General features: G+C 36.7%; 1 protein-coding gene across 2 annotated transcripts in view; it reads left to right on the forward strand.

Moving 5' to 3' along the window:
- Window positions 1-3,544: 3,544 nt before the first annotated feature.
- The window catches only part of LOC145671419 (glycoprotein-N-acetylgalactosamine 3-beta-galactosyltransferase 1-like), a 31,127-nt gene continuing 11,614 nt past the window's right edge, over window positions 3,545-23,057 (forward strand). Inside the window, exons 1-2 of one of the 2 annotated variants that reach the window (XM_081740592.1) lie at window positions 3,545-3,689; window positions 20,010-20,806. In XM_081740592.1, coding sequence (XP_081596718.1) covers window positions 20,053-20,806 — 754 coding nt within the window. In that variant the 5' untranslated portion in view covers window positions 3,545-3,689; window positions 20,010-20,052. Of the gene's footprint in view, window positions 3,695-20,009; window positions 20,807-23,057 lie in introns of both variants that reach the window. The other variant, XM_081740591.1, reaches the window with a different exon arrangement.

The following is a 23,057-nucleotide window of genomic DNA, read 5'->3' on the forward strand; positions in this document are numbered from 1 at the left end:
TTTCCTGAACTATATCGGCTATTTCTATTTTATCACTAATTTTGCGTCTTTATATCTCACACAGTTATGAATAAACACATTTTATGACATTAACAACGATACAAGAGTTTTGGCGGGTAATGGGTTAAAACATCCTTCTTTGTTACCTTCTCAGTTCATTTTATATTCATCTTCCTCCAACACCACACTTCGAAGCTCTCTAAATATTTCTTCTCTAACTACCGTAATGTCCAAGTCTCTGAATCCTATAGTCCAATGCTCTATATTAGCACTTGACCAACTTCTCCCTTAGTCCAATGCTCTATATTAGCACTTGACCAACTTCTTCCTTAGTCCAATGCTCTATATTAGCACTTGACCAACTTTTTCCTTAGTCCAATGCTCTATATTAGCACTTGACCAACTTTTTCCTTAGTCCAATGCTCTATATTAGCACTTGACCAACTTCTTCCTTAGTCCAATGCTCTATATTAGCACTTGACCAACTTCTTCCTTAGTCCAATGCTCTATATTAGCACTTGACCAACTTCTTCCTTAGTCCAATGCTCTATATTAGCACTTGACCAACTTCTTCCTTAGTCCAATGCTCTATATTAGCACTTGACCAACTTCTTCCTTAGTCCAATGCTCTATATTAGCACTTGACCAACTTCTTCCTTAGTCCAATGCTCTATATTAGCACTTGACCAACTTCTTCCTTAGTCCAATGCTCTATATTACCACTTGACCAACTTCTTCCTTAGTCCAATGCTCTATATTAGCACTTGACCAACTTCTTCCTTAGTCCAATGGTCTATATTAGCACTTGACCAACTTCTTCCTTAGTCCAATGCTCTATATTAGCACTTGACCAACTTCTTCCTTAGTCCAATGCTCTTAGCACTTGACCAACTTCTTCCTTAGTCCAATGCTCTATATTAGCACTTGACCAACTTCTTCCTTAGTCCAATGCTCTATATTAGCACTTGACCAACTTTTTCCTTAGTCCAATGCTCTATATTAGCACTTGACCATCTTTAAAATTACATATGCTACATTCGTACTTGGATTTCTTTAGGGAGAATTAAGGAGATGTTAGCGAAGAGCAGGGGGACGTTTCCATAAGGGCATTGAGGTAATGGAAAGCAGATACCAAGAAAGGTGGGACTGTGCAATGATGGGTGATTATATTTGGGGGTTAGTCCATGACGAAGTAAACTTTTCCCACAAAAGAAAAAGAACCACTAACTTTCACTTTTGACTACGGAATTCCAGTACTTGATGAACACTTTCCTCCAATCTCAGTACTTTTGTATATAATTTTTATAAGAAATGTAATATTCATATATTTTAGTATTTATGTATTGTTATGTAGATTTTTGTTACCCAGAAAGTTGATGTCCAAAATGTGTTATGTTTGTAATTCCATGTTCCTATAAGACACAATTGTATAATATATTACTGTTTGAGTAAAATCTAATATGCTTATAGCACTACAAATTTTTACATTACGGGAAAGTAACTGTCATACTCGTGTTCAGCGGGTGCAAATCATTAAGAAACCAATGAAAAATCAACAGAAGCACTACTATAATGTTTGTGTTATGCTTGTAGTTCAATGTTCTCGTAATATACAATTGTATAATATGTTACTGTTTTAATAAAATCTGATATGCTTATATTATCACAAATTTTGACATTACGGGAAAATAACTGCCATACTCGGGTTCAGCGGGTGCAAATCATTAAGAAACCGACGAAAGACCAACATAAGCACAACCTTGATCAAAATTTGTATACCAGTGTTATGATTCACTGTATTTAACATATTGAAGATAACCGTTCAGTCACTTGAAATTCGTTGTATGAATCATTTATTTGAATTCAATAAACGAAAAAGCCGAAATGACAACTTCCACTCATCCAAACGATGGTTCAAAGCCCTTGTTTTTTTTTCCTTTCTTTTCAATACGATATCAGCGCGCATCCGCATTCTGAATGAGAATGCGGCTGCTGATTATGCTTTATTTTGGAACACGCTACAGATAAACGGAGACATCATTTCAGCGTCATTATCAAAGTAGCTGCAAGAGCGGAGCGTTAATTCACAGAATCCGATTTTGCTAATCAGAAATCAGTCTGTCTATATGTAAAATATCCTGAAAACAACCGAATACAACAGCCTCTCTCTCTCTCTCTCTCTCTCTTTTTTTTTTTTTTTTTTTTAAAAAAAAAGATAAGTTCGCGTTGAGTAGCAATAGAAGTGAAGAAAGGAAGTACTGACCTAATATTGCTGCAGTACTCGGAAGCTATTTCTCCTAAAGTCACAGCCAATTTAAAATATAGAAAATATCGAAATTCAGAAATGTATTTCCTTAGTCGGATGTCCGCAAATTTGAATCTAAATGTATTGAAGTGATTTTTTTTTTACAATCAAAACTTAATTTAAAATAAGCTGCAGTAATAAATGAAAGGTACGGGTAAGCTACATTAAACTTCTACGCTTTCATATATTATATTAAAGTGTGCCATGCTGTAGTTATTATGGAAACATTTATTTACGAAATATGAAGAAAATTATAATAGGTGATTCGGAAAACTTCGTCGGAAGAAAAGTCACCGCCAAGCATAAACTACCCCATGTGCATTTTAACGATAAATCACTTACGCCATTTTGCTTTGCAATCGTGTTATTGAAATATACTTATTTATGAAATATGAACAACATTTTAAGTAAAAGTTTTCGTAGAACTTTGTGCAAAGAAAACTAACCCTGACAGTAAGCGTACGCGCCTTTGGCGTGCGAGACCCGGGATCGATTCCCAGCGGGAGCTCGTGTGGCTCGGATTCCACGTTAATCAGAAGGTCCCATTTCATATAGCCTCGCTGCTGAAAGTTACATTAAACTGAAACTCAACTCAATACATATCATAGTTGTTACTGAAAGATTTATTTATGAAATACGAACAAAATCAACTGCAGTTTTTGAGAAAATCATCTGAAAACACTAATCTTCAAGAATAAGCTACCTCGGTGGATTTTTCCTCAGAAAAGTGACATATACCATATTATAATGTTGTTAATAAAATATTGTTTTATTTTTTAAAAAAATCGTTACAGCAGTTATCAAAACAATGACAACTTTCAATTTTCACCCTTCAGTAAACTACCCTTACTTTTGAGGTTGGAAATAAAGTCAAACACTGGTTTAGGCACATTGAACAGTATGACATCTAAGCGGTGTACGCTATATACATAAGGACGAACAGGTTGACGTATCGTACATAAACCGATATGGAGCCGTGAAGCGTGCAAATTCGTTGAAATCTCGATTTTTTTTTCAATCACCGTCCTGCCTTTCGTATCGAGTTTATTGAGCAGCAACGTGGGCCTCGTTTCGTATCAGTCTTTACAAAAAGCAGCGTACAATACCACTACGCAAAATACGCACAAAGTCCTAATAGCTGCTGTGTTAATTCGCAAACTAAATCCAAATTTTGCATTGCGTTGACGCAAATCCTTATTTAAGAATTGACATCGCATTATCAGCAGCAATTTTAGCGGATTTAGTAGCATGATGTTGGCAACTATGACTTCGTAAGAAGTAAACAAATAACATCCGCTACACTACGTGCGTAATTGTGCAATGCGCTGGGATTTTTGACAAATGTCAATGGCATGAAGTAGGAAGAGTAAATGGATAGGATACGGTAAGGTAAAGTTCGAATTAATTTCCGAGCACGGAAGTAGTCACCCAATTCAATGCAGTCTCGATTTTGTGTACCATATCATACAGGTAGATGTGGATATACAACAATGAACGTCATGCAATTTAATGAATGTGAGATTAATATTGTGAAAATCAGGATGTAGGGAAATATCTTGCAGTCCGTGACAACATTGCGAGTGAAATTTCCGTTTAGATTGGAGTATCCAAACCACCACATTTTGCTACATGTGCAGCATTTAGTTGCAGAATTCTTCTTGGTGCCAGGGGGCGCGGTGGCTCAGTGGTAGAGCGTTCACCTCCGGTGCTTGGGGTCCCTGGTTCGATCCCAGCTCGTGCCGTGTGGACTTTGTGGTGGACAAACACCGTGCTCGTGGGTTTTCTCGGGGTTCTCCCGTTTCCTCCCACTATCTTCATTCCACCATTTCACTCATTTCTCATTATCACCGTCTCCTTTAGCCTAACCGGCATAACCGTGGGACGTTAAACTTAAAGATTTCATTTCATTTTTCTTCTTGGTGCCCTAAAAAGCCAATATTCTATTAGAGTCTATCTCATCTCTACCCTCGGAAAATATGCGAAATACTTCGACCCCATCCCTTCCACCCTCTGACAGGAAATCCTCCCTTTGCTTACGTAAAAGAAGTGAATGTTCTCAGCTGTGTTGTCAATTTCTCATTCCATCGTTTGGGCTTGACGAGTGAATATCATAGGCTACTTAGAATGGCTAACAAGACAGACGACATCGAATTCCGTGAAATAACTCATTCTGGTAAAGCTTCCGCATCTAACAATTGAAAGATCTCGGCCGCAACAACTTGTCCCTCCTTTCGAGGAAGGTACGGGAAATCAACAACATAGCCAGAATTGGCACAGTTGAAATTGAAAGCTTTACCTTCATCGTACCGTTCGTTGTATAAATTGATAATAGTATCATGCAGGAAAGGTTCTAGAATGCTGGTCCGCACACAGGTGAAGGTGGGTTAATAGACAGATTTTCTTTTAACCTTTAAAAACCAGAAAGTAGAGTACTTTATTAGTCATTAGATAACATAGTTGCAATAGACTTCGTCAAGAATAGTATAAATTAAATATATATATATATATATATATATATATATATATATATATATATATATATATATATATATATATATATATTAGTAAAAAAAAATACTCTATTACTAAATGACAGTTAATAAAAGGGCATTAGTGCTGTATCGCCGGACCAATTTGAAAATCGAAAAAAGTACCAAAATGTTGTAGTAGTAGTAGTACTACTACTAGTAGTAGTAGGAGGAGGAGGAGAAGGAACGGGTTAGAAGCCCCGCAGGGGTTCGTTGGTTTCTGTTCTCGACATGAAATGTGAAAATTAAAGACTTGCCCGAAGTTTTCTGTGCATTTTACGGCAGGATTAGCTGGTTTGAACCAAAAAGAAAGAAAGAAATGCTTTAAATCCTGTGAACTTCATGGTGACGTTTCCACATATCAAACCATCTGCATTAGTTTTATCTCCTTTTCACCTTTTAATCAAGGTGTCCCATGTTCAATTCTCGGTCGAACCACAACCCTTCTTTCATGTGTAAACCAAGTAGCTGTTTGGATGTCACTTTAAAGCGGAAGTCTTCTTTATAACCTCGGTATTACATAAAGATGTTAAGCCTAAACATACGAAACGAAGCCAAATTGTATGTTTTTGTTTGTCTGAATGCTTGTTGCTTTATAAAGAAACAAGGTTGCCTAAATATATTGATAGACACTGGCAAAATTTATCGACTGCCTACGTAGCTTGCAACATTAGCTTGGCTTGGACTTCGTTTTAATTTTATTGAATGATATCTACATACTAAATTTGGAATTTAATGCCTCAGTTTTAGCGTACTGATTATGATACGTTGACCTTAGATTTTACATGCAAAGGAAAAACAGGATTTGCTTTGCACTTAAAGTAATAATAGGATTTTCCCAATGGCTAACGCGGGGTTTCCCGATTTATATGTAATTCTGTATAATGGTTTCACTTGTGCAACTATTTATCTTTTTGCCCTGAAATGACTCTTGACAATTATATTAACAAGTATGTAAAGATCAGTACAACGTATTTTTATCAGGAGTTCTTCGTGAGTGAGTCGGCAGACTCATTGCATTTGTGGCCAATTAGTCCTAGTTTCGAGTCCAAATGGAGGACAATTTCTCTCGGATGTAAGCCGGGAAACTGTTTGGATTCCGCTTTAAGCTTATAAGACCCCTTCCATCACAATCCTGTCGTTGCATAACAACAGCAAGGCGAAACAAACTTATTTCTTGTAATTTTTTTTAAAAAAAAGTTTAAACCAAAAAACCGTGTTTTGTGGGTTTTTCAATAAAAATCATGGTTTTTGCCAACCCTGTTCTACAGTCTATGGATCCATATAATAAAACAAATGTACCTCTCCGCGAAATAGTCCATTCGCCTCCACATACAGTGCTGCTTACATCAAAAACAACCACTTTCTTAACTATTACTATTTCTCTTGCCTGACTTTCACTCATTCTTCCTCACAAACTTAAATAAATTCTCCAGTTGACCCAGTAAATTTCCTAAAACTTGTCCGGCGATACAGCAGTTAACCCAATAAAAGAATTAAAGCTATTATTAATTAACAACTATTAAGTAATACAATTTGCAATTTATACGTCACATTTACATTAATGGCACTACTATATAGAAATAAACAAAAGCCCATTATTCCATTATTATAGGGTTAAGCCCAATATTACATCCCTCAAATTCGGTTGAAGTTCTGTAATACCGTAGCAGTAGCAATAGCAATAGTAGTAGTAGGTTAGTTAATGATAGATTTGGATGAGTACTACTACCAATACCACCAACCAGAGGCCAAGTTTGATGAGCTACAACAAAATAAATTATCTCAAAACAGGGTTGGCTGTTTTAAACCAGCTGATTTGAAAAAAAAAAGAAAAACCTTTAAACCAAAAAACGAAAAATGTTCGTAAAAGTGTGAGTGTTCGTAAAATCTTGATGACCACACATTTGTAGGTTATCACGTGTCACTTCCGCATATTATTAGTATTATATTCAGATCTAAACTCCCCATTCATTACTCAAAGAGATAATACTACAAAAGCAACTTTTTTTTTTTATATAAGTTTATGAATGTTTCTTTTGTGATTTTTTTTAAGTTCATTATTATTGTTATGCAATTGCAATCAAAGAAAAATTCTAAATATTGTTTCCTTTCAATAATGTTTACTATTGATAAAATTCATCGATATACCATATTTGAAAGGGGGGAATACAAACCCTACAAGAGGCATTTTCTGAAATCAGAAGTATCTTTGGTATCTATTTATGTATAAATGTGTCTGAGCGAAAGTGGATTCGAATAATTATTATCTTTATTCACTTTTCTTACTGATATGCAAATTAAGTCGATGTATTTCTTTAACTTGGACTAACAAAAGTCGTAGTGAACTAGCTTTGAATTAATTAGTTCTTCTGTACTTTGAAGTATTTTGAAATTGTCCATCTGTAATTATGTATAATGGTTTTACTTGTGCAACTGTTTATCTTTCTGTCCTCAAATGACTCTTGACAATTAGACAATTATATTAAAAGTATATAAAGATCCGTACAACGTATTTTATCAGGAGTCCTTTGTAAGTGAGTCGGCAGACATATCGCATTTGTGGCCAATTAGTCCTGGTTTCCAGTTCAAATGCAGGACAATTTGTTTTGGAAACGGTTTGGACTCAGTTTTAAGCTTATGTGACTTTTTCCAGCATAACTCGGTTGTTGCATAATAGCACCAAGGTGAAACAAACTTATTTCTGTCCATATGTGATATAAATACATAGAGCAAAGTATTTATACCAACAAAACCTGGTTTAAACAAAAAAAATTGCGTTTTTTGGTTTTTTCAATAAAAACTATGGTTTTTGCCAACCCTGCCTGAAAGTATTAACTAACCAAAATACCAGTTGCAAAAAAGCATTTTTGCCAATAATCTACATTATAAAATAATAGTGGGGGACGTATACTAAAGAAATAGTCACAAAACTAAAAATTACATTGTAAATTAAAATGTAGATCTATATTATTTTAGGAGATGTATTAGAATAAATCCTTTTATGCAAATGGTATTTTTGTAGTTCATAGTTTCAGAAATTTATCTTGTAATTCATCGATCTTTCCCTATAAAAAAAAGTAAATAAATAAATACTAATAAAATATTAATTAAATATATTAAAAATAAATTTAAAATACTTCAAAAACTACAAAAAAGGGCGGAGTGGGAACCTATTCTTGTAACACTAAATTGGTGCAAAAACCCGCTTTTGATTATCACTTTTTTTCGTAGTAGCGATTGATCCCAAAACCTGAAATGGTTTATATCGGTACTTTAATAGAAAGATAAGGATGAAGGAGGTAAACTCTTCTTTTGGGTAATATCGAAAGGCCATTTCTTGTTCTATATTACCGGTTTCACTTCTGTTGTGTGGAGATCAATATTCAAAGAGAAAATGATAATAAATTTCTAGAACTCTGTATTTTAGCAGAGGAATAAGAATAAAGATGTAACATATTGTTGGAACGCTGCATGCATTTCAGGAAAGCGCTTCTCGCTATCTATTACCGTTTCCGTTGTGTGGTGATTAACGTTGAAATAAGAAATGGCTGATTTTTACCTGATTTGAATAGGATGTTAAGAGAGGATATGGAATCATTTCTTGGAACACTAAATCTACCGGTGTGTCAGAAAATCATTTCCCGCTTTCTTCTATACAGGCTCAGTGGTAGAGCATTCACCTCTGGTGCGTGGGATCCCTGGTTCACACCTAGCTCGCGCCAAGTGGGCTTTGTGGTGAACAAACACAATGTACATGGGTTTTCTCGAGGTTCTCCCGTTTCCTCCCACTTTATTCATTTCACCATTACATTCATTTCTCATCATCACCGTCTTCTTTAGCCTAGTCGGCATAACCGTGGGACGTAAAACTCAAAGATTTCATTTTTTCGCCCTCTTTTACCGTTTTTGTCTGAAACATAAAAAAAAAACAATGTTTTAGAATCGTAAGGTACTTCCACAACAATTTTTACAGAGAGAGTTTGTCTACGGGCATATGATTTGAAGTACTTACCAACTAGTTTATAAAAATTGTTGTGGAAGTACCGCAGGATTCTGAAACATGGATATTTGGATAGAGCACATACTAGTTCTTAAGAGAAGTCTTAAACCGACTACGGTAGCTCCCATAGTTTTGAACCTATGGACCTTTAAAGTTCATTTCTTTTCATGTTTTTGGCAGTCTATAATTCCGAAAGGAAGCATTTGTGTACCCAGGTTGTTCTATACTTTTTGTCATATCTTGGTGTCAAGAATCACCTCGCAAAGGTTGTCGGTGTTGTTTTGAAACACCCTGAATATCTATATCTATATCTATCTATCTATCTATCTATCTATCTATCTATCTATCTATCTATATATATATATATATATATATATATATATATATATATATATATATATATATATATATATATATATATATATATATATATATATATATATATATATATATACAGTATATGTACAGTATATACAGGGTGGTCGTGCATGAATGTCGGAAAATTCGTGAGATGAATCTACAGGTAAAAACAAGCAAAAAATGTCATATGAACATTGGGTGAATGCGGCTTCGTTTGGACGCTAGAGGCGTCTGAAATGTCACCTTCCGAGGCGGCGATTTGCAATATCTCAAGAACGGAGAGAAATACGAATGTCGGGTCAAAACATATCAAAGGAAACCCCATCCGAAGAATCCAATTATGCATAAGTGGTGGCGAAACAGTGGCGGCGCTAGAGGGGGGCACAAAGAAAGTGAATGAAACATGGAGAAAAGTGAACAATTTACACTGAAAAATTGTAGGAGGGGATGTTACTTGGAATATGCAACAACAAATGTTAATGAACAAAGGCAACAACGGCTAGTCTGTAGGGACTTTATGGGAGGCGGATTGTAGGAATACAGTATCTTTGTAATGGTGAGAAATAGGAATGTCGGGTCAAAAGATGTTAAAGGAAATGCCATCCGAAGAATCCAATTATGTATAAGTGATGGCGAAACAGTGGCGGCGCCAGGGGAAGCGTAAAGAAAGTGAATGAAATGCGGAGAAAGGTGAACAATTTACACTGACAAACTGTAGGAGCGGATGTTATATGGAACATGCAGCAACAAATGTTAATGAACAAAGGCAACAATGGCTACGCTGTAGGGACACTATGAGAGGTGGAATGTTGAAATACAGTATCATTTTAACGGAGAGAAATAGAAATGTCGGGTGAAAAGATATCAAAGGAAATCCCATCCGAAGAATCCAATTATGCACACGTACTGCGGAACAGTGGCGGCGCATGGGAGCTGCAAAGAAACTGTTAAACACTCATAGTGATGAAACGTGCAGATCGTAAAAAACACGTATGGAAGATGAGACCCAGTGTACTGTAAAAACAAGAGGTATTATACTTACCATGGTCAACATAATGGCATTTTATAGCAGCTGTTCAATATGTTCTCCTTGTTCTTCGAGACAGACAGTTATACGATGGCGTAAGGATTGTCTGACTGGTGCCAATATCGCTGGTGTTTGCCGTAATGTGGCAAATGCAGCACATACACGCTGGCGAAGATTTTCAACATCATACAGGGGCCGTGTGTACACGAGACTCTTCACGTAACCCCACAGGAAAAAATCTAGGGGATTCAGGTCGGGTGAACGTAGGGGCCATGCTTGTCTGCCACCACGACCTATCCACCTGCGTGGAAATGTTTTGTTCAGATATGCACGAATAGTGTGACATGAGTGGGCAGGGGCGCCATCATGCATAAACCACATACACTGTCGTGTCCTCAGTGGCACATCTTCAAGCAGAATAGGTAGGTTCTGAGTCAGAAACTGGAGATACGATATTGCGTTCAATCGCTGTGGTAAAAAATGTGGTCCCACAACGTTGTCGCCAATAATACCAGCCCACACATGCAATTGAAAACGCTGTTGATGCTTCGTCTCTACAATTGCATGCGGGTTGTTGAGTGCCCATTGATGGTCATTGGGGAAATTTGTGATGCCATCCCGTGTGAATAATGCCTCATCGAGAACAATACCTGTGTTAGAAAGGCTGGTGATACAGGGCAGCGGCGGTATAACCAACGAAAGAAACGTCGTCGGGTTTCATAGTCACCATCGTATAACGCATGCGTTCGTTGTACGTGGTATGGTCTGAGATTATTACTATGCAAGATGCTTAGCACGACTTGATGCGAAACGTCTTCCTGCCTTGCTATTCGTCGGGTACTAATACTCGGGCTCCGGGTCACATGTCGGAGTACCCTCTCTTCCAGGGGGGGTGTTCGAACGCGTCGTCGTCTCGGAATGTCTGTGTTGGGAAGGAATGACCCAGTGTCCCGCAATCGCTGATGAATACGAATAAACATCCCCGGTGCTGGAATTTGTCGATCTGGGTAGCGTTCCGCATATAACCTACGTGCTTCTTCTGCATTACCTTCCGCTAAGCCGTACATCAAATGCATATCTGCCATTTCGGCGTTAGTGTATACTACCCTATTCATTGTGGTGCATTACACATAGCGCTTGTCAACATCAACACTGTTTCACACGACACAAAGTAAACCACATTCACATACACATGGATTACTGCCCTGCCTGTAGAGTGTAGCACTAAAACGCTTGTGCCGTTACTGTAATTGCCCCATTCAGTACGAATGAACTGTGCGCTGTCCTCTGCACCTTCGATGCGAACGCTCTCGTTACCCACGCTTTCACTACTCCTATAACTAACTCTACTACGCGACGCTCTGCACGCCCCCTTGTTCCACCTACTGTAGCTATGTGCCCTGTGTCGTCGGACATGTATCATACAGTACACCTAGAGTTGTATTCCTTGTTTCCTGATTGCTTTCAAATAGTTGTGTTTTCACCAATTTCAACTTTTCTCCATGTTTCATTCGCTTTCTTTGTGCTTCCCCTGGCACCGCCACTGTTTCGCCATCACTTATACATAATTGGATTCTTCGGATGACATTTCCTTTAACATCTTTTGACCCGACATTCCTATTTCTCACCATTACAAAGATACTGTATTCCTACAATCCGCCTCCCATAAAGTCCCTAGACTAGCCGTTGTTGCCTTTGTTCATTAACATTTGTTGTTGCATATTCCAAGTAACATCCCCTCCTACAATTTTTCAGTGTAAATTGTTCACTTTTCTCCATGTTTCATTCACTTTCTTTGTGCCCCCCTCTAGCGCCGCCACTGTTTCGCCACAACTTATGCATAATTGGATTCTTCGGATGGGGTTTCCTTTGACATGTTTTGACCCGTCATTCGTATTTCTCTCCGTTCTTGAGATATTGCAAATCGCCGCCTCGGAAGGTGACATTTCAGACGCCTCTAGCGTCCAAACGAAGCCGCATTCACCCAATGTTCATATGACATTTTTTGCTTGTTTTTACCTGTAGATTCATCTCACGAATTTTCCGACATTCATGCACGACCACCCTGTATACAGGGTAGTAGGTAACTCCACCGACAAACTTTGGGAGGCGATTCCTTATACGAAATGAAAGAAAAAAGTTTTAATAAACATGGGCCGAAAAATGCCTCCTTTCAAAGTTATGATCCATTGAAAATTCGAAAAATCATTTTTCAAAACTCCCTAAGTTAGAAACTATAGGACCTATCACAAGCGGTTTAAGGAATTACACAGGAACTCGTATACGCTCTATCTAAATATCCATGTTTTACCATCCTCCGTTATCGGTGAAAGGAACTGGAAAAAGGAAGTTGAAGTATAGGAATTCTCCTTTAAGTACTAGTGGTGCGTTCGTTTCACTGGTACCGGTGAATACTGAAACGTCGATATTTAGATCCATCCTCCGTTATCGGTGAAAGGAACTGTAAAAAGGAAGTTTCTAAATTAGGGAGTTTTGAAAAATGATTTTTCGAATTTTCAATGGATCATAACTTTGAAAGGAGGCATCATTTTTCGGCCCATGTTTATTAGAACTTTTTTCTTTCATTTCGTATAAGGAATCGTCTCCCAAAGTTTGTCGGTGGAGTTTCCTACCACCCTATATATATATATATATATATATATATATATATATATATATATATATATATATATATATGACCGATATTACTGTGGAATCCATAGTTGTCGGGGTCGCTTAGATGAACAGTTACACTTCCGATACCGTTTAAATGCAAAATCAGCTCCGCAACTTGGGGTAGGGGGAGATATATTAAAATGTCCGATATCAGAAAGCACTTGAGTAATTGTAAAAAGTTGCAGACCAACGGAACATATTACTACTTTCCTTATTTTAACGCAGCAAAGCGGGTAATTGACAGTAGTCTAAACATATAAATGAACTCACTTTGCTTCGGTGTTTTATATACAGAATTGGATTATTCAAGGAAAAAATTGTATATCTTGAAGCAAGTATTGAGAAGTGAAACTATCTCAAGAAGAATCTTTCCAGAAATACTGTTTTACATGTTAAAAGTGAATGAGCATAGTTGTAATTGTCAAGTGTAAATATATTTGTGTTTTTATTATTATTATTATTATTATTATTATTATTACAGAATAAAAAACTACATAATGGCTCAATAATTTCTTCCAGTTTGAGATAAAAGTGTGCGCGACCGTGGCCCTAGCGCGGACCGAAATATAAGAAGTATAAAGTTTGTAACAGGGATACAAAAGCAGCGGAAACTGTTACATATAAAAATATTATTTAAAAAAAAAAATCTTCAATTTTCTTTAACGACAACGAGCTTTCCCTCCGTAGATAAAATGTTAGAGCTCTTATTTTCTGTATAGGGAAATTCGTGTTCCAATTGAATTGATTTTGAGTTTAACGTCCCGTTCAGCACCAAGGCTATATAAGACGTGGAGCTACTGATTAACATGGAATCCGGACCACATGAGCTCCCGCCGGGAATCGAACCCGGGTCTCCTACACCAAAGGCGCGTACGCTAACCGCTTAGCCACGGAGGAGCTCAAATTCGTGTTAGATTCCCGGAGGGAGTCTCGTGTTCGAATCCCACGTAGATTTACAAGTCTATGTTTGTGCTGAAAAGGGCATTAACTTCCAAACAAACAGAACACTGATCTTCTACTCCTGATCTTTGTGTGGACAAACACCATATGCGTGTGTTTTCTCGGAGTTCTTCCGTTTCCTTCCACTTTCTTCATTCCACCATTTCATTCATTTCTCATCACCGTCTCCTTTAACCTAGCCGGCATAACCGTGGAACGTAAAACTGAAAGATTTCATTTCATTTTTTCTACTCCACATAAAGTAAAATCTCAGTCTTATCGACGGGATGAGAACCCCTTTTAGCATTCTTTGCATTATCAGTCGGTAATTGCAGCACTCGAAGGAAACTGTGGCTTTTTCAAATATAGTAGTACTTCCGTTTCATTCTAAAAATGGTTAGAATTCATATTGCACATGAACATTATGAAACTTATCTGTTATATACAGGATTATTTCCGTTATTTCCTTGTGGTCACCACGTAACTAGGAAAGGAAGGGTATGATTGGAGGCATATATTTATCATTATAACTTTTAACGGAAATATTCAAACTTATCTGTATTCCAGCTAGTTAAAAAAAAAGAAAAAAAAAAAAAAAGATAATAAGTAGGTACGCAGAATTAAGTTATTAAAGAATTGTTCCATATACATTTTTAATGTTAAAAGGTTATTGAGGAAAAAGGTATCCAAATAAAAAAAGAACGTATCAACATCTATAGCCATACTTGCCTAGAGTTCATTGTGACATTAAATTTCGCAGGCAAAGTCGTTTCATATTTAAGCAGGTTTAAGCAAATTTTATTTCTTGGGGCAGGGGGAAATGATGCTAAAGAAAGAAAAAAAGATGAAATGTAACAATGCCATAAATCACGTGAACTTAATGGTGACGTTTTCACATATCGCAGATCATCTGAAGGTCCGTGGTGGCTCAGTGGTAGAGCGTTCACTTTCGATTCGCGGGATCCCTGGTTCAACCCCAGTTCGTGCCAACTGAGCTTTGTGGTGGACAAACACAATGTGCGTAGGTTTCCTCGGGGTTCTACCGTTCCCTCGCACTTCCTTCATTCCACCATTTCATCCATTTTTCATCATACAGTCTCCTTTAGCCTATCCGGAATAACTGTGGGACGTAAAACAAAAAAAAAAAAAAACAAAAAAAAAAAAAAAAGATGATGATGATTTTATTGATGAGCAAATTGTATCAAGTCGCTATATTTCTGACTCGGTGAAATTAAGTTGGACTAAATTAGACCTTTTTACTCTGTAGTTTGTTGAGATTGTCCATTTATTTTAACAATGTGTGTAACTCTATACAGGCACACACTCTTGTGACTTATTTCTGTTCATATGTAATTAAATAAATACATATGTAATTTAAAGCAAGTTATTTAAACAAGAAAAATCTTTAAAAAAAAAGCATTTGTTTTGCCAACCCTGTATTGTAGATATGGGTCATTGTGATAAATCGTGAAAACTGAATTATGATTGATTTGTATAATATTTTTACTCTACGAAGGAGAGATTCAACGGAAACTGGACTTTTGTTGTAAACAAATTTCTGTCTTCTTCAAAATACTCTCCATTGGATGCGATGTACTTTTCGAGTCTTCTTCCCCACTGTTTAAAGCACCTCTGGAACTCTTCTACATTGATATCGTACCCAGTGCCCTCTAGGAAGCTCTTTTAACAGCCTCCACACCATGAAAATGCCTCCCTTTTAGGTTTTTCTTTCTTTTTTCATTTTCAGGAACAGAAAAACAGTGTACGGGGCTAGATCTGGCAAATACGGGGATGGAGAACGATAGCCTAGCTCTGAGAGCCTAAATAGCTCAAATTCAGACGATTTTTTTAAATGCTGTATGACAGGCGAGGAACAGACTTAGGCAACACGTCTTGGATGAACTCCAGTTAACTTCTGTCTGTTCTGAAATTTCATGGCTCTTGAAACGACGATCTTCGTTGATTTTTTGTTGGATTTTTTCAATGTTTTTATCGTTTTGAGAACGAGTATGATCATCATCATCTCACCTCATGAAAAGCGCCCAAACCACTCGAAAATTTGTGTGCGGCTCATAGCATACATCTTGAAAGCCTGTTGAAGCATTTGGTAAGCTTCCGTTGTCGGTTTTTCAATCAAAAAGCAAAATTTCAAACACATTCTTTGTTCATTTATATCTGCCATAACGATTTTGCAGAACAGTTGAGAAAAAAGAACACTACGATCAAACTTAACCTTCTACGCATACCACCGCTTCTGCAATTGATTTGAGAAGGTTTCTACTAGACCCACCTAACGGGAGAACTTCCTACTATGCCTAGGAACGGTCGCGCGCTTTCAATCCGGTTTCTTTTGGGTTCTCCCTCGTATTTATCCTGCGATGGAAAATTTATCGAGTTTTCTTTGATGAGAATGTTTTGTTACACATGAGATAGGTCACACAGTTCCTGTGCTACTTTCTGGGGTTACAAATGAAATATTGGCTTGGAAAGTAAGATTTATCACAGTAACATATCCTAGTCTCAAAAGAAAAGATTTGTAATATTAGTTGCAGAAAGATAAAGGACACAATAAAAACTCATTATCATCATCATCATCATGATAGGTATTCTGCATTTATTGGCAGGTCACTTGCCGCAGCTGAGAAGCTTCAATGTTCCACGGTCCTCCGCTAACTTCTCGTCTTCGCGTATGATCTTTCTGTTTTAATATCATCCATTAATTGTAGTCTACTTCGCCCCCTCCCTCTCTTTCCCGCCACCATACCTTCTAGGACGTCCCTCATGATACAATCTCTTCTTAGGCAATGTCCCAACCAGTTTCTCTTCCTCTTCCTAATACTATCTAAAAGTGTTCTTTTCTCACCCACCATTTCTAACACTCTCTCATTCGTTTTCCGCTCGACCCAACTAATTCTTTCCATTCTTCTCCACACCCACATTTCGCAGGCTTCCAGTCGATTTTCATCATCTTTACGTAATGTCCACGTTTCCGCCCTATACAGTACAACACTCCACACGAAACACTCATTATAATAAACAGAAAACGTCTCGGTGTCACGTTAATTCTTAATAGTAAATAGTTACTCTAATAGATGTCGCTACGTACGCCTGTCTGACACCAGCAGATATCGCTGCCTGAAGGTTTGTTGTGTATAGTAATTGCATAAGAAATATGGTTGATTGCGAAACTAATAAATAAAAAAGTTTGTTAAACGTAAACAGTTAGAGGTTTTAATTAACATTTAACTTCTGTGACATGAAACTTAATGAGTCACGTTAAAGAAGAGGCGAATATACCTTGAAATTGTTTGTGAAATTAATCGAGATGTTCTAGGTAGGTAAGAGCATTATGTCTATATGAATATTTTAATATGCATTCAAAAGGGCCTGTCAGAAATAATGATATTAATAAATTTTGCAGTTGAGCTTGGGCAGGTTCAATTAGATTTTTCTTTCTTTTTTTTATATTTAATTTTCGGAGAAGAAGATTTCATTAATGTTCTGATTACCATCACTCCGTTTGTATTGTAGTGTATTTGTTTCACTTCTAAATTACAAGATTATAATTTCGGTGCTTCTGTTTACTACAAAAGAGAATATAGATCTTGAAGTACGAGGGTTGTTTTTTATTTAAGGTCTGATTGTCAGAAACAAAACTGGTAAAGATAGTGCCATACATTTGTGGTTATTTCTTCTTTATACATTAATGTATTTTTTACATAGTTATCTTGTCTCCTTAAACATGTAGAATTTCAGGGTATTCAATTTGGCAGTCGTAATGTGCCACGTATGAGTTGAGGAATTGTCGTGTAAAATGAGAATCCTTTTCAATAATTTTTGTCACCACTGTTTCATTTTAATTGCCTCGTACAGCTGGTCCAGTAAATTAGCATAATGCTTGCCGGCGATACTAGTGTTCCGGGGTAGATAGTCCACCAACAGAATATTGTCTTTCCTCCAGAACATTGAATCAGGGACCTTCCTTCCTAGTTTCTGCAGTAGCGTATACTGGTTTTGATGGCTATGGCTTCTACTTACATTATTATATTATTATTATTATTATTATTATTATTATTATTATTATTATTATTATTATTATTATTATTATTATTATTATTATTATTATTATTATTATTATTGGAATTTAGTTTCTACAGTTAATTATTGTACAGTCTTCAAAATAAAAAGACTTACAACACTTTCTTTTTATCAAGTAGATAAACATGATTTGTTCTTCACTAGAAAGATTTATCGTAATAGTTAGAACAGGAAAACTACTGTACATTTTTATCTTCATTTGCTGCACAAAGTATCCCTACATTTTGCTTTGGATAAGTTGTAATGTGTAACCCTACTCACACCCAGAAATGTTTGTTAAGGGGAGTTCAAGCTTTAGGGCGGGGGAAGGGGGCAATACTAGAAACCATTACGCGTAAGTATTATTGAAAGGATATTTATTATTCTGTACCCAAAAAGACGATAATTAATTGTAAAGTACATCCACCTATATAAAACTAGATATTATTTATAAGAGGAAGAAAAAAATGAAATGAAATCTTTTAGTTTTACGTCCCATGGTTATGCCGGGTAGGCTAAAGGAGAGGGTGATGACGAGAAATGAATGAAATAGTGGAATGAAGAAAGAGGGAGGAAATGGGAGAACCTCGAAAAAATTCACGCACACGGTGTTTGTCCACCACAAAGTTTACTTGGCATGAGCGGGGATCGAACCATGTATCCCATGGATCAGAAGTGAACGCTCTACAACTGAGCCTTCGCGGCCCCGTAAAAGAAAAAAGAATATAGATGAAGTGTAAGATCAAATTTTCATGCTTCATCAACCATTTCCCTGTTAAACAAGTAGAGTTTTATTGAGATAGTGTACAAATGTATGTTAGGATGTTTTGAGGGTGTCCAGACCCGTGGTTACACCACTGTGTGCGAGTTATAAAAAACGCTGAAATAGGCGATTAGCAACAAAAGAGCCTCAGTCTGTAAAAGCCTTTGCAACGTAACGCAAATAATGAAACAAATAATTACAGTTGTGTCAACTATCGCAAAATACTGTAAAACACAAAATTTTCATTGCGCTGACACAAACCGCTACGGAACGAGACTAAAGATGTCCGAGACAATTCCCGGAGACCCCCAAAATGCGTTGTCATTCTCGTATAACTTCCCTTTACTTTTGCTCACGCTCAAGAAACCGATTACTGTAGAGGCAACTGGTGTTACCTGCTAGCCCATTCGTATGGTGCGGGCGAAGGTGGAGGGAAGGGGAATGAGCTCATAACTACACGATTCTTCTTGCAGTTGAGTAACTATAGGAGGTTTCCTGCTGCGTTGCCAGATTCAAAATCTCCTAAGAAAGCGAGACAGAGTGCGTGAAAAAAAAAAAAAAAAGAGAAAGAGACAGAATGCGTGAATTTTTCTAAATTCATACATTTCGCAGAAACTTTTAACATTCATGCATGTTGCCACGCTGCTTTCTGGGGTGCAGTAATAGATTTTTATACCACTACACCTTACTTCACGTTCGGACCTGTAACACAGCAATGGTGCAGAGTTACGAGCTGTACATTACCATATGACCTACATAGGATTACACATGCAAAATTTCATTGTTCTACGATATGTAGAAGTGGGTCAGAGTAAAACTTTCTCGCGCACCTCCCGTTAGCCGGCAAATTTCAAAGAAATCATACAGGTGCAAATTACTCAGAAACTATTGATTTTTGACCCGCGGTTCATATAGGTGAAAATGTTCCAAAATAGTTGTAGAACATCTCCTTGCAAGGAATGCATCGAATTACCAGTCACCCTGTATATATATATATATATATATATATATATATATATATATATATATATATATATAATATAAGAATTAGAATAACATCATTGACAATACTGGATATATTTACCTGTTTCCTTTTTTCAAGTTGCCTTATCTCTTAAGAACTAAATGTTTTAATTAAAAATTAAAATTATACTAACTGAAGTATCCAAATGTTGACGGCAAATTAACGTTACATTTCAGTGACCTCATGTCTTCTTTTACATTGAAACGAAGCGTCAACATTTGGGTACTTCAGTTACTATAATTTCAATTTTCAATTACTAATGTGCATTTTATTGCGTTATTAAGTAACTACATGTTTTATTTTTTAGGTGCTGGCGTATGAGATACTAGTATACCGGATGTAAGGGAAATATGGTCTGTTTAGCATCACTCTGCCCTATGAATGTATTCCGAAAGTTGTCTTTGAAGATTTTGTCACTATGTTGTGTTCACAAACTGGTGTTCGTTATTGGATTCATAATCGGAGTATGGCTGGCCGTTCTCATTTGTAGACCATCTACAAGTGAATCTCCAGTTGTACTCAGCCCATATGCACAATGGCTTTGGAGAAAAGGCCTGATAAGTAAAAGAATTAATCCAGAACTTGTCAGCTACAGCAATATCCACAAGTCAGACTATTACGAATTGCGATTTTTGTTTAGTAATGTCCATTTAGTGTGTGTAGTGTTTGTGCGAAGAGTGAAGAACGCAGTTGCTGTCAACAACACATGGGGCAGACATTGTAATGAGTTAATATTTTTCTCGTCATTCCATAACGATTCAATTCCTTTGATAACGTTCCAATCCTTGTCCTCGTGGCATTTCTTGTGTGATAGCATACGTTTTATATGGAAGAAGCACAAAACGAAATTACAATGGACGCTCTTTGTTCCTGATGACGTGTTTGTGATTCCCGAAAATCTCAAAAACTATGTGGCTCATTTAAATTATAATGAACCATATTATATGGGACATGCGATGTTGTTCTGGGGAGTATCTTATAATTTGGGACAAGCAGGTTATGTACTAAGCAAAGGCGCAATACAGAAGCTTTATAATAAGTTTCCCACTACGGACAGCTGCTCTAAAGGAGGCGTGCGGTGGCGAAATGAAGATTACTATTTAGGTAGGTATCTCTGTCACTTAAGTTTAGTGAAGTAGCCTTAATATTTTATGGTAACGGAACCGAAAATGTTTTGGGTTCCAGTCCCTGAATCTAAATTACATGTTTTAATTGGGTGTGCTTCGGGGAGAGAACGGAAATACATGACGGCATATTGGCTCTGTTGAATAAACCGAAAACGATAATACAAGGTGTGATCAAAAAGTACGGTGAATGTCGTTGCACAGTGGTGCCATCTATCGATATTATATCCATTTCAACTAGTAAACCCGGTAGCCTAAACCTGTGATATAGACAGTGTCGAGTTTGAACGAGTTGTGACATGTTAGTTGGCTTCCAGAGGCAGAAGAGTGAGAACGTGTTAAGGGTGTCTGTCGCGCACTAACATTAAGTTTTGTTCTAATCTGCAAAAAAAAAAGTGTCCAAGGAGCTCACGAAACGTCAAAATCAGTGTATAGTGATGAAGCGATGGCATTGAAGGCTGTTTACAAGTGGTATGAGCGATTCAAAAGCGGCAAGGAGTCAATTGAAAACGAGCAACGATCGAGACGTCTGTCGACGTCAAAAACAGATGAAAACGTGCACAAATGATTTGTTCAAACAGGCGAACTTTTGAGAGCTTTTCAAAGAACTAAACATCTTGTATAGGCCCGTGAAAAGCATTTTAAGTGTCGATTAAATGGGCAAATGGCTTCCTTCTTCACCACGAAAACACGCCGTACCACATCTTCCTTTTAATCCGCGAGTTTTTAGCCGAAAAAATATTCCTGTCTGTCCACGTTCGCTGTGCTCTAGATGTAGCACCATGCGTCTTCTGGCTCTTTTCAAAATTAAAACCGTGCTTAAAGGAAAACGTTTTGACACTAGTCCTGACATTCCATGACAGAGGAACTGAAAGCTCTTTCAGAGATGCTTCCAGTCATGAATTCAACGTTGGGATAAGTGCTTTACTAGACAAAGGAGATTAAATCAAATTCCATTTAAGCTTATTAATTTGTTTCTAATAAAATTATTCACCGTATTCTTCGATCATATCTTATACGTTGTGTTTCCAGAAGAGAACCAAAAATATTTTGACATCATTATTTACAAATACCAGGGGAAATTAACTTTGATACGGAGTCCGAAACTGCTTTTATTAGAGAATTTTCTCGGGATAATTGTTTTTCGGTTTCGGAACCGGAACTTAGTAGAACCGAATCACGATTGTTGGTTCCGTTACCATTAACAGCTATTAGAAATAAGGGTACTCGATATTTTTGTTGAGGGAGCTTCGGTGCCGTGCTGTGCACAGTAGAAGCGAATGAGTTATTTTATTTATTATATTTTGTTTTAACGTTTTAAGGAATTCGCTTTTTTTTTTTTTTTTTTTTTTTTTTAAACCGATATAACGGAATGTAAGTATTACAGTTGCCGTCTAGTTTTGAAGTTTGCATGCTTGTTTTTGGTAAATTTAAATGTCTGTTTTCCATGGACGAACACACACCTACTTATTAATGTATGTGTCGCATAAAGAGCACATGCTTAGGCTGTTCAATTCTATGATAGTGTTGGACAGCTTAGTGGGAGCAGGCACGTAGCCAGGGGGAAGAATCCGGACTCCCCCTTCGAAACAGAAATGAAAAAAATAAATAAATAAATAAATAAAATAAGGAAGGATGAAACAGAAAGAAACGAAAAAAAAGAAGAATCAGTGTTAAAAACAAAAAGCGTTTGGTTACTTGAAGGAATAATAAAAAGTTTCGTGGAAAGAAAGTTCTGTTAACATTTGTCTCAACAGAGACAGAAACACAGATATTGTAAAATATTTTACTAGACATTATTTGATATGTACTTTTTATAATAGTTGAGGTGATAATGATACGAAAATTGTTATATTTGAATGAACAGAGTTAGGGACGTAAGTTAGATACTGTAAAATCTTTTTCAAGACTTTTATATATATATATATTTTACTCGAGATTTCTTCATAGTTTGTTATTAAAATACTTACTAACATATCCTCATTTTATTGTCCTAACAAACCAATATTTGCCTAATAAAATAGTCTAGATTGATCGAGCTACTGGTGTGATAGCCACAATATTCCATGTCACGAATTCTTACGAATAAATGTTCTCATGTATAAATATTCACCGTTATTTATTCCTTATTTATATGTCAATGTCAGCTGACATCTGTCATGAAAGTCAGGGAATTTCCTGCCAAAAGTAAGGGAATGTCAGGGAAATAGAGTTCTCCAGATCAGATGCTT

This window comes from Thermobia domestica, chromosome 15, assembly GCF_964235325.1.
Source record: "Thermobia domestica chromosome 15, izTheDome1.hap1.1, whole genome shotgun sequence".
In the NCBI taxonomy this organism is placed as follows: domain Eukaryota; kingdom Metazoa; phylum Arthropoda; class Insecta; order Zygentoma; family Lepismatidae; genus Thermobia; species Thermobia domestica.